At 40.5% G+C, this 15,304-nt stretch overlaps 1 protein-coding gene across 2 annotated transcripts in view; it reads left to right on the top strand.

Annotated features, from left to right (window-relative positions):
• Positions 1–12,787, top strand: part of MED13L (mediator complex subunit 13L) — a 250,774-nt gene extending 237,987 nt beyond the window's left edge. For both annotated transcript variants that reach the window (XM_073582553.1, XM_073582554.1), the window contains 8 exons: positions 2,511–2,734; positions 3,036–3,178; positions 3,269–3,427; positions 7,101–7,271; positions 8,416–8,564; positions 9,230–9,391; positions 9,790–9,902; positions 10,018–12,787. In XM_073582553.1, coding sequence (XP_073438654.1) covers positions 2,511–2,734; positions 3,036–3,178; positions 3,269–3,427; positions 7,101–7,271; positions 8,416–8,564; positions 9,230–9,391; positions 9,790–9,902; positions 10,018–10,150 — 1,254 coding nt within the window. In that variant the 3' untranslated portion in view covers positions 10,151–12,787. The remainder of the gene's footprint in view (positions 1–2,510; positions 2,735–3,035; positions 3,179–3,268; positions 3,428–7,100; positions 7,272–8,415; positions 8,565–9,229; positions 9,392–9,789; positions 9,903–10,017) is intronic.
• Positions 12,788–15,304: the final 2,517 nt, after the last annotated feature.

Genomic DNA, 15,304 nt, shown 5'->3' on the forward strand with positions numbered 1-15,304 from the left:
CCCCGCAAGACAACTGCTCAGGAGGAACGTTTGTTGGTTAGAAAATCCAAAGCAAGCTCCTCTTCCACTGCAGCAGAGCTCCAACAGGCCTGGTCACCTCAAGTCCCTGGTTCAACTAGAACAGTTTGTAAGATTCTGTCTCGAAAAGGCCTCCATGGTCGAATCAGTGCCCAGAAGCCAGCACTAAACTAATGCCACACGGTTTTTTATTTGCCATTTGCAAAGTCCCACAGCCTGCTAAACAGATGGACACTGGAAAAGTGGCAGAAGGTGGATTTCTCTGATGAATCTTCAGTAGAATTACACCACAGCCGCCACAAATACTGCAGGAGACCTAATGGAGCCCGTATGGATCCAAAATATACCCAGAAAACAGTTAAATTTGGTGGTGGAAAGATCATGGTCTGGGGTTACATTCAGTATGGGGGTGTGCGAAACATTTGCTTGCAAGGTGGAGGGCAATATCAATAGCCTAAAATATCAAGAAGTATTAGCTACCTCTTTTATATTCCAAATCATAAAAGGGGTAAAATTCTGCAGCAGAATGGTGCTCCATCTTATACATCCATCTCTACAAGAAAGTTTCTCCAGGCAAAAAAGATCAAGGTGCTCAAGGACATGAACATCATTGCGCATGTTTGGGGAAGGATTAAAGAAGCTTGGAAGACAAAACCAAAGAATCTAGATGAACTCTGGGAGGCATGTAAGGCCGATTTGTGCTTTATGGCACAGCGACGACCTGCGCACGGCCGCCGCTAAGCACCGTCCCCTGCCCGCCCCATCCGGTCATCGCCGCCTACTAGCGCACATGGACGCTTGCGATCAGCGCACCCTATCTTTAGCATAGGGTGCGCAGATCGTACGCTGGCCGTGCGCTTTTGAAGGTGCGCCGTGCGCGCCGAAATCCAACATGCTGCGTTCGGCGCACACGGGCGCACCTTCAAAAGTGCGTAGCGCACGGCAAAATCCTGCTAGCGCACGGCCAGCGCACGATCTGCGCACCCTATGCTAAAGATAGGGTGCGCAGATCGCAAGCCTCAATGTGCGCTAGTAGGCGGCGATAACCGGATGGGGCGGGCAGGGGGCGGGGCTTAGTGTCGGCCGTGCGCAGGCCATCGCTGCGCCATAAAGCGCAAATGTGAAACCGGCCTGAGACTGCATTCTTTGCTCTTCCCGATGACTTCATTAATAAATTGTGTGAATCATTGTTGAACCACATGGATGCAGTCCTTCAAGCTCATTGAAGTCACACAAATATTAACTATGACTCTAATTGCACCACAACTTCATTCACCATGTTATGCAACATATATTTGTATTTTAAGTTACTTGTTTGAATATCACATTACTTTCTGTGGCCGACAAAACTTTTGTCTTGCCAAAATCTGACCATTCTGTGTCCATTAAATGATCAATATTTCTGCATTGATGCCAATTTATTTTCTTAGCCTAAACCACATTTCGGAGGGTTTCAGCTTTCAAAAGAATAATTTATACAACCAATGGATTAATTTAACATCAGGTTATAAGCTTTTATTTACATAACATGGATAAGCGACATAACTTCTTTCAGGGAGTGTAGGATGAATGTGGACTAGTGATGAGCGAATATATTCGTTGCTCAGGTTTTTACGAGCATGCTCTGGTGTCCTCCCAGTATTTTGGCGTGTTCGGAGATTTAGTTTCTGTCGACACAACTGCATGATTTGCAGCTGCTAGACAGGCTGAATACATGTGAGGAATGCCTGTTTGTTAGGGAATTCCTGTTTGTATTCAGGCTGTCCAGCAGCCGTAAATCATGCAGCTATGGCGATAGAAACTAAATCTCCAAGCACATCCACAATACTCGGAGGACACCCGTGCAACGCGTATACTCACTCCTCACTACTGCGGACTTGTCACAAGCCTAGAGAACCCATTTAAGTAGCTACATATAAGGGCAAAACATTTCTAAGGTTTAGATGGGTTGAAATGATTAAAAAATAGTGAAACAAAAATTATATATATTTGGTGTTGCCTTAATGGTACTAACCTGCAGGATACAGTTATATGAAAACAACTCTGAAATTGCAATTTTTTACTTTCTACAAAGACATTTTTTTTGCTAACTATCAGTACACTGTATGGTAAATTAAAGTGTGCTATTAAAGAAGCAACTTTCCTACACAAAAATAAGCCTTCATATGGCTTTGTTGCCAAAAAGATAAATTTATGGCTCTTGAAATGTGGGTTGGAAAAATATAGCTTGCTATGTCCTTTAGGGGCTAAAGAGCCAAAAAACCTTTAAAACTGAAAACTAAAAGCTTAACTTCTATTCATGGAGTGTTACCTCCTGGCCTATTCCCCTTGTGTCTGAATATCTGCTAGGTGTGTTGTATTTTATTAGGTAATCACTATGAAAGCTGGTGGCAACATAGACATTATTAATATGTGGGATTGCTTAAGTGCAAGGAGCTTTTTGTGTTGTAAACTATTTGCTATGTTTCTTATCCTCATTTTTATCTCTACAGCATCCAATCCCAGGGCAACTCTACTCGCCACCATTTCTGCTTGCTCCAACAAAAGACAAGCCAACAGAACAGGGAGAAACATTTGGCGAGGCTGGCCAGAAGTACAACGTATTATTTGTAGGATATTGCTTGTCCCACGACCAGCGCTGGCTCCTGGCTTCTTGCACTGATTTACAGGGAGAGCTACTGGAGACCTGCGTAGTGAATATCCATGTGCCCAATAGGTAATAACCATGGTCATTGCCTTCCAGTTGTATTTAATTCTATTTAGCAATGAATGATGGAAGTATATGTAAGCATAATTCATTTCTCCTACGCCTCAGTGATTCATTTTACTGCTACGGTATTTTATGTGAAATTCTACATTTATCAAAAAGATCTTTCTCCATCAGTCTGATAGCTGTGCTTCCTGCTGTATGTCTAGGGCTGCCCTATGGTAAAAAGTGTATAATCTAGAACTACAGTTTTTATCTCCTTGTTACTGTAGTGGATTTTATAGTGCAGCTATTGTCTCTACATTCTCAGGTTCCGAAGAAGCAAAGTTTCAGCACGGAAAATTGGACTTCAAAAATTGTGGGAGTGGTGTGTGGGTCTATTGCAGATGACCTCTTTGCCATGGAGAGTTGTCATTGGTCGCCTGGGAAGATTGGGCCATGGTGAGCTGAAAGGTATGTGGTTTAATGTATTACCATGTATGATGAAAACAATATATGATTTTTTTTTTGTTTCCATTTTAATACTTTAAATGTGTGTTACAGACTGGAGTATTTTGCTGGGAGAATGCTCACTACAGAACATTAGCCGTCAACTAAAAGAGGCCTGTAGGATGTGTGGTATATCTGCCGCAGACTCGCCATCTATTCTGAGTGCCTGCCTCGTAGCAATGGAGCCACAAGGATCATTTAATGTGATGCCAGGTAAAAGGCCCTCACTGCATTAGTTTGTGTAATGGATACAAACTTTTGTCAATCCTTGTTCTTATGCGTTTCTAGTAATATTTTCCTGAGCATAAACTTCATATAGAATTTATTTTCACATTTTTTTTTTTTCCCCATTTGTAAAAATTCCCAAATTAACTGATGCGTCATCCAGTGTGTATATTAACAATGTAGGTAAGAAGGGAGACCTATAGTTTCCAGCAGTTAGGCATGCTAAAATGATCAATGACTTATTTTATTAAAATGTTATATTGCTGTTACTGTTTTGGTTTTTAACCCCTTCACAGCATATGACCTACTTTTATATCATATGTCTTGTTCCTGTCTTTGATGCAGGTTCGCATCTACAGGGCAGATGTTGGCTGATTTAATCAGCCACCATGTTCCTTAAAAAGCCAAGGATGGGGCGGAGCACTGTCCGTGGTGGTTACTCTGCTAAATGCCACTGTCAGTCTCTTACAGTGGCATTTAACACATGCGAGGGGTGGGGAGGGGTGTGTCAGCTCACACGTTCTCCAGCACGCTCATGATATCATTGCAGTGTGCTGATGGGTTGCCCTGACAGCCGGAAGTCTGTTGAAGACCTCCACTGCTGATGCACTGCTATGTATAGCATAAGTTATCAGGTGACACCAGCTTCAAGTCACCTAAAGGAACTAAAAAAAAGTTGTAAAAATATGAAAAAATAAGATCCGTTCAAATCACCTCCCTTATGCACCATTAAGAATAAAACCATAAAATAAAAATACTTATTTGGTATCGCTGCATTCGTAAAAGTCTGATCTATTAAAATTTAAACTAAATTAATCTGATCAGTAAACTGCATAACGAGAAAAAAATCAAAATGCCAGAATTAAATTTTTTTCCAACATTGTAATAAAATAGGCAATTAAAACATTCCATCTACCCCAAAATTGTATCAGTAAAAAAAAAAGTCCACTCGGAGCAAAAACGTATACCCTCATACATCCCTGTACCCTGACAGTAGACACAAGCAAAAGTGTTTCACCACTTGAAGGTGTTGTCCCATGAACAAAGTTCATTTTAATCAAAAGATCTTGGAATAATAATAATTTCCACAATTGGATGTGATTAAATAAAATGTTCCTGTGCTGAGATAATTTTATACATTTGCCCCTGCTGTATACTGTGTAATGGCTGTGGAAATCATAGCAAAAGAAATAGCACCAAAGAACCATAAATAAAAAGTTAACGCTTTATTGAACAAACATAAAAACACGTATAATATACTGGTAGTAGGGTGATGACAATGGTGTGCCAAAAAAGTGGAACCACAACAGAGACAGGCAACAAGCAGGCAGAGTAAATAATTTATAACTAGCTCAAAAGTGTAAGTGCTTTTTGCAAAGCGAGCAGTTTCATGGACAGGTGTCATGAACTCATTTTCTGCTCCATCAGTTGAGAGTTCCCCTTCCGTTCTCCCTCTGGTGGTGACAGGAGGTAGTGCTGTTGGTTTAAGTGGTAGTGATCTGCCACCTGATGAGGAAGATAACGATTGGATCTCTGGAGTATCAGACTGGATATAAGATAGCCGACGCCCTATCCGGGTGCTGGTGATTCAGCCTGCTTCTCAGGTCCTGGACTTCAGCTTTCTTCCAGTCTTCTCAAGTTAAGTTTGTTTTTTTGCTAATGTTCACACTTGCGCTTGTTGGTCAATTCAGTTTTTTGTGTAATCAGCTTGCCCCTGCTGGGGGCTATGCTGAATTTCCACTCCTATTAATCAGTATTTGCCAATCTGCTTTTTGTTCCTTATTAGATTGGCCTCTTTTTTTGCTTTGTCTCAGAATATTTCAGAGTGCTGATATAGGTTTAGAAGTCTAGTGACTTCAGGGTTAATTTTGCTATCAGAAGTGTTGGACAATATTTTTGTAGGTTTTTTTTTTTGGCAGATTGCAGACAGTGTCTTTCCTTTCTTGTCCTTTTTAGTTAGCCGGGCCCCATCGTTTGCTCAGCCTATTTTCCTGCCTTTGTTTGTAATTTCATCTTGTTTCACCGTCAATACATGTGGGGGGCTGTCTTTCCTTTGGGGTCTGCTCTGGGGCAGTTAGTTTTCCTCTTTTCCTGCTTTAGACTTATGTAGCTCTCCGGTTGTGACGAGGCGTCTAGGACCATCGTAGGAACACTCCACGACTACTGCTAGTTGTGCGGTTAAGTTCAGGGATCTGCAATCTGCATAGTTACCAACTTCTCTGGTTTTCTGAGACTTAGCTTGTTTATTTTTTCCTCCTCGGTGACCGATTCATAACAGACAGGATAGATATGTTTGCATATAAGGGTCAAGCATACTTGAGTGATAGTGAAGTCCAACAGGGCTGTGTAAAAAATCAAATAGATACACTTGAGCGAGAATCTAAAGTAAAGAGATGCCTGGTGTTACCAGGGGGTTGTGGTGCCGCTGCCCCAACGTGCGTTTCGGTGCAGTGCCTTCACGATCATTCAAGTATGTTTGACCCTTATATACAAACGTGTATTCTGTCCATGAGACTGCTCGCTTTGCACAATGCACTTGCTCTTTTGAGCTAGTTATAAACTATTTACTCTGCCTGCTTGTTGCCTGCCTCTGTTGTGGTTCCACTTTTTTGGCTCACCATTGTCATCACCCTACTACCAGTGTATTATACGTGTTTTTGTATGTTTGTTCATTAAAGCTTTAACTTTTTATTTATGGATCTTTGGTGCTTTTCCTTTTGCTATGATTTCCATGATTTTGGCGCTGAACTTGTCACACTAATCCCTTCACCCATATAATTCATTAAATATATTGACTGTGGGTGCCTTGCCTCTATATAGGATTTGTTTGTAATGGCTGTGTCTGACCCTGCAGGAACATGGTCTGATTACACCACAACTCCTGGGGAAGGGAGGACACAAAAGAGTATACAGACAGGACAGCACAGGATCGCAGCTGATTTTTTTTTTGTGAGAGAAAGCATATCCCTGTCTTTTTTTTTTTTTTTTAAATATTTATCTCACAAAAAGAACCAGCTGTGATCCCGTGCTGTCCTGTCTGTATACTCTTGTGTCCTCCCCTGCCCAGGAGCTGTGGTATGATCAGACGAAAGTACACAACAGGGCACATGTATAAGATTATCTCAGCACAGGGACTTTTTATTCAAAACCACATCCAATTGTGGAAATTATTATTATTCCAAGATGTATTAATTAAAATGAGCTTTAAAATTCACTTTGTGGGAAAACCCCCTTTAAATTAAATAAAAAACAAAAAAAACTACTAATGCTTGGTTTCTGTAACCGTACTGACCTGGAAAATCGTATTACCAGGCCACTTTTACCATACAGTGAACATGTTAAATAAAACCTATCCCCAAAAATTGTGAAATTGCCTTTTTTTTTTTCTTTTTTTTTTTTTTTGCTATTTCAATGCATTTGGAATTTTTTTTCTTGTTTTCCAGTCCATCACATCATAAGGCTTTGTGGATGGAGAAATAGAAAAGGTTTTGGCTCTTGGAAGAAATAAAGAAAAAACAGAATTGACCAGGGGGTTAAGGGATCTTCTAGTGATAGGCTGCTTAATTTATCATTGTAGCTAGATGTTTTGGTGCCCATTGCTCCACTATGTTCATGTATTGCAAATGAGGTTCGGCCTGATTGTAATCCATTTCCACCACAGATGCAGTTACCATGGGATCTGTCTTTGGTCGCAGCACAACTTTGAACCTGCAGTCCTCTCAGCTCAGCACCCCACAGGATGCATCTTGCACCCACATCTTAGTATTCCCTACTTCAGCTACGGTCCAGGTTGCTCCTAGTCATTATCCACATGAAGATGGTTTTAGTAATGGTGAGTAGCTGGGAGACAAGACATGGCTAGGTAGTCACACCCTGCCTGAGATATACGGTATGCACCTGAGCACAAGTAGAGCAGATTGTGACTTCCTATCTCAGGTTTACCATGAGCAATCGGCCTATAGGGAAAGGATCTGGTTTCTATTTTTTTTTTAATTTTATTTGATTCTTACAATGTACTGTAATCCTATTGTCAGACATACAGGACTAAAATTGTGGTCCATGCTGTACTCAATAAGAAACATCCAGAGGGGCAGCAGTTATGCTGCAATATACAGATGTTATTTTAAGGCCCACCCTGTCAGGTGAGCAGTGTGACACTGCTAAATAACAATCATTAAGTTCATTTCTATAAATGGCCCCATTATTGTGTGTTCTTCCATATTATTACAGCTCAATATAACATGACTTAAACTGTTAAAATGCAATTTTTTTTTTAGAAAATGGCTGGCTCTTTGTTGCACTACTCAGCTAGTGTTTTTCATTTGCCCTTCAGAGCAATTTGCTAAATTAGCCATTAAACATTTGTGAAGACTTCATTATACTCCGCACCAGTGTTGTACATAACTGTTAATGATCCTTTCCCTTTGACATTCCTGCTATTAATTGTACCCATCAAAGAGGTGACCATTAACCTGTGTTTGCCATTACTTTGTAGGTTTCATTACACTGATGTAGCGGTCACCAGTAGTCATCGTACACTGCTTTATTTTGATGATTGTTTCTTAATAGGTCAGGGGTACACAACTTTTCTTGGTCCTAGGGCTACATTGTCAGATTACATCAACCCCATGTATCACACTAAAAGATCACAAGACAAATATTTAATAGGTGCCGATTCCATTTTTAGGACTCCCACCTATTAATGGTTGGCAATCCCTACAGTGCTACCTGACACTGCTCTACTTGCAGCTGCCAGACACTGTCATTGTTGTCTGTGACTAGAAAGTCGAGGGCCGCAAAGAAAAACATTGAGGGCCGCAAAGGGCACCCAGGCTGCTGGTTGTGCATCCCTGTTCTAGGTCTATTACATCGACTCTTTTAGGACCTTTACCTAAGTTGTTTGTATAAAAATTATCAGAGCTTCCATCTGCATATGAAGATCTTGTTCTAAATTCTGGTGAACCTTGTTATTTCAGATGATATGTTTGATCTGCCATTCCCGGACATGCCAGACATGGAAAATGACCTAGGAATTTTAATCCAAGGGAATCTACATTCTCCTCCAAACTCCTCCCCAGGATCTCCAACAGGCATTGGAGGTGGCTCGCACTTCCAACATAGTCGGGTATGTTTGGGAAACCATTGTCTCTAAACTGGGATTTCTAGAAATGATTTATAAAACATAACCAATAAAGTAAAAAGATGTGCAGGTCTTGGACCAGGATCCTGTGAACTTTTTTTTTTTTTGCTCAAATGTAGTAGCTAATATACCAGTCCGTGTAGATGCTTTTGAAACGTATGCACTCCATTGCTTTTCACTGAAAGGCTAGGGATAACTTCCCAAACCAAGAAGTAAAGTGGTAATTCTCTTCTCAGAGTGTACAAAACCTACAGCAGTGAGTGCGGTATGTTCTCCCAGGGTATTGAACAGTGCATAATGTGTTTTTAGTGAGAGCAGGTTTAACCACAGGAAGGTAACTAATGTGCAATATAGACATTGTCTGCTATTGCTAACGTTCTCGCTTTAGTTGATCTAACCTGGCCATATACATTAGAGACATTTTAATGGCACTGTCTGACCATCTAATGTGAGGGCAGGTATCTGCTTACTCCCCTCTTGGAACACATGCATGCTTGTGATTACGCCCCAAAACTAATGCAGCATAGAGATTATGATGGTTGTGCTGAAATGAATCAATTGCTATCAGGTATACATGCTAGTTGGCTGGTTGTGCACATTGAGTGGTTTTCCATCTTTACTCACTTGTGGTTTTTTTAATTTCATTTTAGGGTCAAGGAGAGAGACTTCTTTCTAGGGAAACTCCAGAAGAACTGAAGCAACAGCCTTTGGCTCTTGGTTACTATGTCTCCACAGCCAAAGCAGAAAACTTGCCTGAATGGTTTTGGTCATCATGCCCACAAGCGCAGAACCAATGTCCTTTATTTTTAAAGGTAAAAACGCCACCTTTGTTTTCCATGTTATGTTAGAACTCTAGACCAGGGTTCCCCAACTCCAGTCCTCAAGGCCCACCAACAGATCATGTTTTCAGGATTTCCTTAGTATTGCTCAGGTGATAATTGCTTCACCTGTGCAATACAAAGGAAATCCTGAAAACATGATCTGTTGGTGTGCCTTGAGGACTGGAGTTGGGGAATCCTGCTCTAGACCATTGATTAACTAAGGTTTTAGAAAGGCATACTTTCCATGTACTCACATGCTGTAGGAAAAATAGGCCTGTAATACGTAATAGTATATGTATTGTGCAATTATTACATAATGTCATGACCCAGTATAAATGTTTTTTCTATCGGGTTTTCATATAAATAACTAGACTGTTTGCTGATTACAGGCTTCACTACATCATCATATTTCTATATCTCAAAATGATGACCTCATACCTGCTCGCACTTCACAACGTGTTCCTCATCCTTTGGATTCCAAAACCACATCAGATGTACTAAGGTAACTTTACCTCCCTACATACAGTTACAGCAGAAACACAATGGCCTTACTGTATGCACGCTTGTATTTGATACATGTTGTATTTGTAGTTATATTATGTTTTCTATTTGTGTAGGTTTGTGCTTGAACAGTACAACGCCCTCTCATGGTTGACGTGTAACCCAGCTACTCAGGACCGAACATCATGCCTACCTGTTCACTTCACGGTGCTCACGCAAATGTATAACATGGTCATGGACATTCTCTGAGTACATTCATCCTGCCTTGACCAACATTCAGAGTGCCCTGTGATTGCCGTGTTTAAAGTCTGCTGTTGGACCTGTTGCATGGAGGAAATGCACTTCATCTGGAACACTTTTTTCTGTGCAACACAAAATATACACTAAGTAATAACAATACAAGCGAAGTCATTCTTCTCACTGTAAGAAATGAGTGCAAGCAAGTCAGGGAAATTTATTCCTGCTAAACAATATATGGTAGGCGTCAGACAACTTCAAAGGAGCCTGCCAATCCAGCAATAGATCAAAGCTGTCTGCAGCTTTGATAAGGAACAATACAGTGAAATAGTCACTAATAAAGCAGATTAGTCTGACACACACAGTGCAGTACTGCAGAATCCATGGCCAGTACATATAGTACAGACGCAGGAGTCTTTACAACACCATGTTCGGCTCCGTTATTGTGTCAGCTTCTCAAAGCACTTCTAAGCCACTACATCAGCCTGCTCTTCTTATAGGCCAGCATTGTCACAAATTCATACATGTGGTGTTAAATATCCAGCTTCACTTTGATTCAAGCCCACTTTGCTGAATGTGTTCACTGGTAGCCTTCTGACCATAGGAAGTTATTTTGTGCCAAACCTGTCAGTATTCCCCATTAAGTATATGATTACTCTGTATATGCGGTAGCCAAAGCTAAGGCCACATAATCAGATTTTCAGTGTTGATGCCGTCTCAGAAACAAATTTATTTCTGATCTTCATGGAAGTGACAATCAGGTAGCTGTGTTTTCTTAATGGTGTTAAGTACATTCCACAGGCCTTATTCACACTATAATAAATCAAATGCCTTTATGGCTAATACCAGCAATATTAATGGCCATATCACATACCTGATGGCTAATACCAGCCAAACACATATCCATATCACAAACCTGGTGAATATTACGAGCCATACAAATGCCCATATCACAAACCTGGAGGATATTACGAGCCATACAAAAGCCTATATCACGTACAAGTCATCCATTGCTGAAATTAGTTTTGTTGCTTTTACTTGGTGAAGCTAAGAATGGTTGACTATTGACTCAGTCTCCCATCTTGCTGGTATACTTTCTAACGTGGTGTCCACTGACACAAGTACATGTCTGCGGTTTGTTCTCACATATAATCTCCCTGCCGTTCCATCCAGCATATTGTTGCAGTGTCTTTGAGCAGTACCATGCAAGCGTTTGACTTGTTATCCCTAATGATAAAATACCATGCTCGTTACATAGAGTTGTCAGATTCATATGAAGGCCTCAAACATGCAAAACTCTGAAGACAACCAGTTTGGCATTCCAATGGGTATTGTACTTTTTTTTTTTTTTTTTCTTTTTTACATCTCCTTAGTTTGTGTTGTAGATCTTAAATTATGAAGATACAGATAACCTCCAATAATACAGTATTAGTCCCAAGCTATAGTAAGACCTTACAATGCAGCATCAGAATGCTCTCCCTGGCGATTCGGTATGTCCCATCTACATTGTAGAGGTCTAGGTGTATTAATATGTACCTCGATGAAGGCAGCATTTTGTGTTCACTTTGAATTTCCATTATTGTGCAACACAATAATGTTCTCTTAAAGCAACTGCCATGGGACAATAACCCTACCATTGGGAACTGAACAAGTGAACCTACAAGATTGTTTGTCTGGCCTGACTAGTTGTAGTTGTGATTAGTCAAATTGCCAAAACTGAAATCCTAGCTGATGTGGCTGACTTAATGGAGAAGCTGACACAATACTCTGTGAAGTTTTCAAGTACTGCGCATATGAAAGCAATCCACACGTCTACTCCGAAGGCTGTAGATAATACTGCATAAGATGAAGCTCAGTGGCAATCCAATACAAAGCATGAAATATTCAGGCAGCTCTTTTGTCAAATCCATATATCCTTTCTAGATATTTATGTGTTATTTTTTTTTTTCATCATCATTTACTATTTAATGAAGTATTTGGTTTTAGCATGGAGCCAGGAGAAGGAAATGGCTGTTTTATTTAAACTATGACACAGAACAAGCTAAGGATGCCATTTGCACATCAACAGACATCCATTCTACTTTTCATTGGAAATGTTCTAAATTTCTGACAAATTCAGACGTGTAAAGTTTTTGCCAGTTCTGGAAGGAAAAAAAAAATCTGATCTGTGACAAAGATTAAAGAATAATGTATTTGTACATAGAAATATATATCACTTTTTTAAAAAACAATTGTAAAAGTTGTACATTTCTCAATGAACTAATTTTTAAAGCATTTACTGGCTGTGTTTTTCCATTTTATATATAAAATATATAAATATATATAAATATAAATATTATATATACACACATTTACAAATATCTATAAATAGCCGTAAAAAGGATAAAAAAAACAACCTGAATATGGGAAATGAAGCCCTGCCAGAAACACATGAAAGGAGAAAAACTTTTCTGGAGTTCCAAAAGAAATTTTAATCCTGCCTCTGGTACCTCACATTCAGAAAGACTTTGATAAAAAAATGGAAAAAAAAATAAACAGAAGTTAAGAGTTAAAGGTTCTTCAATATAAATGTGCTTCATATATACCTTGTGAACAAAAGGTCTATACTTTTACACACTTTTTTAGATGAATAAATTATTGATTTATTGATATCAGACTTGAGACTTGTCTTATTGCATTGTATCACAATGTTCAGTACTGGCTGATGAATGCTTTAGAGGAGATCTTGGAACTTGACATTTTCACTTTCTCTTAAACACTGCTTTTTTTGTAGTAAGTGACAACAAAATTGTCTGAATTTTTTTTTTTTTTTCCTATTTTGTAAACTTGAAAACCAAAAATAATTCCTTAGATGGCCTTTTGGTGTGCATGTGGACACTTGACCATTTGTACTTGTATGAACCTGTTTCAAACTGGAACTCTAGATGGCAAGTATGAAATTCTCCCTCCTTTGCAGCTATCAGTCTCAACTGTTTTGGGGGAATACATTCCATAAGATTTTAGTGCACTTCTGTGGAAATTTGTGCCCAAGTCATGAGCTTTTCTGAGGTCACACTGATGTCGTATGAGACAATCTGACAACGTCCTATACCATTACCCCTCCTCCACTACTGAAGGTACTTTGCCTTCCTTTAAACTATATTCTTTGGTCATTTAATTCGTATTTGCCCATCAGACTTTGGTAAGTGAAACATGATTCATCAATTGAGATGGAACATTTCCGTTTATCAAATGGCCGGTGATGGCATACTTGACACCAGTCCAGGCATTTTGATCTTGGGCTTTCATGAAGCACCATTCTTGTGCAGCTGTTCTTTCAGAGGCAGTTTTGGAACCCTGTAGTGAGTGAAAGCGAAGGGTAGGAAATTTCCGTGACTTGTGGCAGAGGTGGCATTAGTTTGCTATGGGCATATCTGCAAACACAAATGAAACACAGGGAGTACATGCAAACTCCTTGCAGATAAAATCCCATCAAGGACAACATTTGCAAGGAGTTTGTATGCTCACTACTGGCACTATAAAGCAAGCAATATAAATTCTGAGCCATCATAACTCTAATTCGGATGACTTTGCACATATATTATATATACATACTATTGCTATTGGATGGTTTACATAATTTTGATCAAATCTAAACAAAGTATCGAACTTTATTTTTAAATATATTTTAATGTGTATAGCACTTTATTATTGAAGTGCCTCTTTGTGGTCACTTTTCTCCAATACTGGCCTGCAGGACAACAGATTACCTATTAAATTTGGACAAACTATAAAAGGGCATCATTTTGTTTTCTTAATATGCTTATTAATATAGCATCAACATATTCCACAGTGATGTCTCGACATAGTCCCTGCCTCCGAAGGGGCTCACAATCTAAATTCCCTATCAGTATGTGTTTAAAATTTGAGAGGAAATAGGAGTATCTGGATGAAACCCACGCTTCGTGTGGAGAACAAACAAAAATGTCCTTGGTGAGATTTGTACCCAGGGCTGCAAGGATACAGTGCTAACTGAGCCACTGTACTAAAGGAAATCTATCAGCAGGTTTTTGCTATGTAATCTGAGAGCAGCATGATAAAGACTGACACCAGAGATGTCACTTTCTAGGATGGGGGGTAAAAGAACACTGCATTCCTGTATAGGGGCATGTAGATTGACACCAGAGATGTGCCACTTTCTCCATCGCTTCATTGGTGGCCACGGGAACCATGGGTGTATACTGCTGCCACTAGGAGACTGACAGTATGCACAGAAAAGGTTAGCTTCTCCTCCGCAGTGTACACCCCACCTACTGGCACTATGATAATCAGCTTAGCTTAATGTCAGTAAGATGTGGACACGGGTCTTTCATTAGACCCATATCTACCTCAGTGTGTGTCGTTCGTTTTCAAGTTCCTGGTGGGATACAGTGTGAATAGTCAACTGTACTCCCAGAAAAAGACTGAGTACGGTGTGTACTGCCACCCTGTATCATAGGTCTAGTTGGCAGGACCCAAGAGCCCTAACAGAAGCGTTTTCCGGCAATCCAGACTGGTCCTAGCCCACCGTATCCCACCCACTCTCCACCAGAGCCTGTCAGTTTGAGGAGACGTGGACTTCCATCTACAAGTTTTTTTCTGGACGTCCTTTGCATCCCCTGGAAGATGAGGTGCCTCTCCTCTCTTTACCCAGGCTTTCTTCCAGGGCAAGATATGAAGGTATTTCCCGCAAGGTCCCCTTCCCATGCCCCCTTCTTCCTAGTGGTAGGACTCTGGGCTGTGGTACATTGGTAGATCAGGGGAAAGCACTGGTGCTTTGCAACATAGGGGTCCAGGTCTCTTATCTCACACTGTCATTGCAGACCGCTGTCTCCTTGTTCTCAGGAGTTCTCCTGTTCCTGGCGCATTCACTCTGGTCTACCTTTGTGTGGACTCTCTTAACGGGGGTAATCGCTGCGGTAGTTCCGGCCATTTAGTGCCTCTGCGCCACTCCACCCTTCCCGGCAGTTGCCAGGTTTAACCCCTTCCCGACCAGTGACGCCACGTAGGAGTCATGAAATTCTGTGCCAATCCGACTAATGACTCTTATGTGGCGTTATGAATTGATTGCCCTCCTGCGGATCGGGTGACCGGTGTCACTGAAAGGTCACCCGACCCGCACACAGAGGACACTTTGTAGTTCACCCC

The sequence above is a fragment of the Dendrobates tinctorius genome, unplaced genomic scaffold (genome assembly GCF_039654945.1).
Source record: "Dendrobates tinctorius isolate UK_male_01 unplaced genomic scaffold, ASM3965494v1 ptg000073l, whole genome shotgun sequence".
NCBI lineage: Eukaryota > Metazoa > Chordata > Amphibia > Anura > Dendrobatidae > Dendrobates > Dendrobates tinctorius.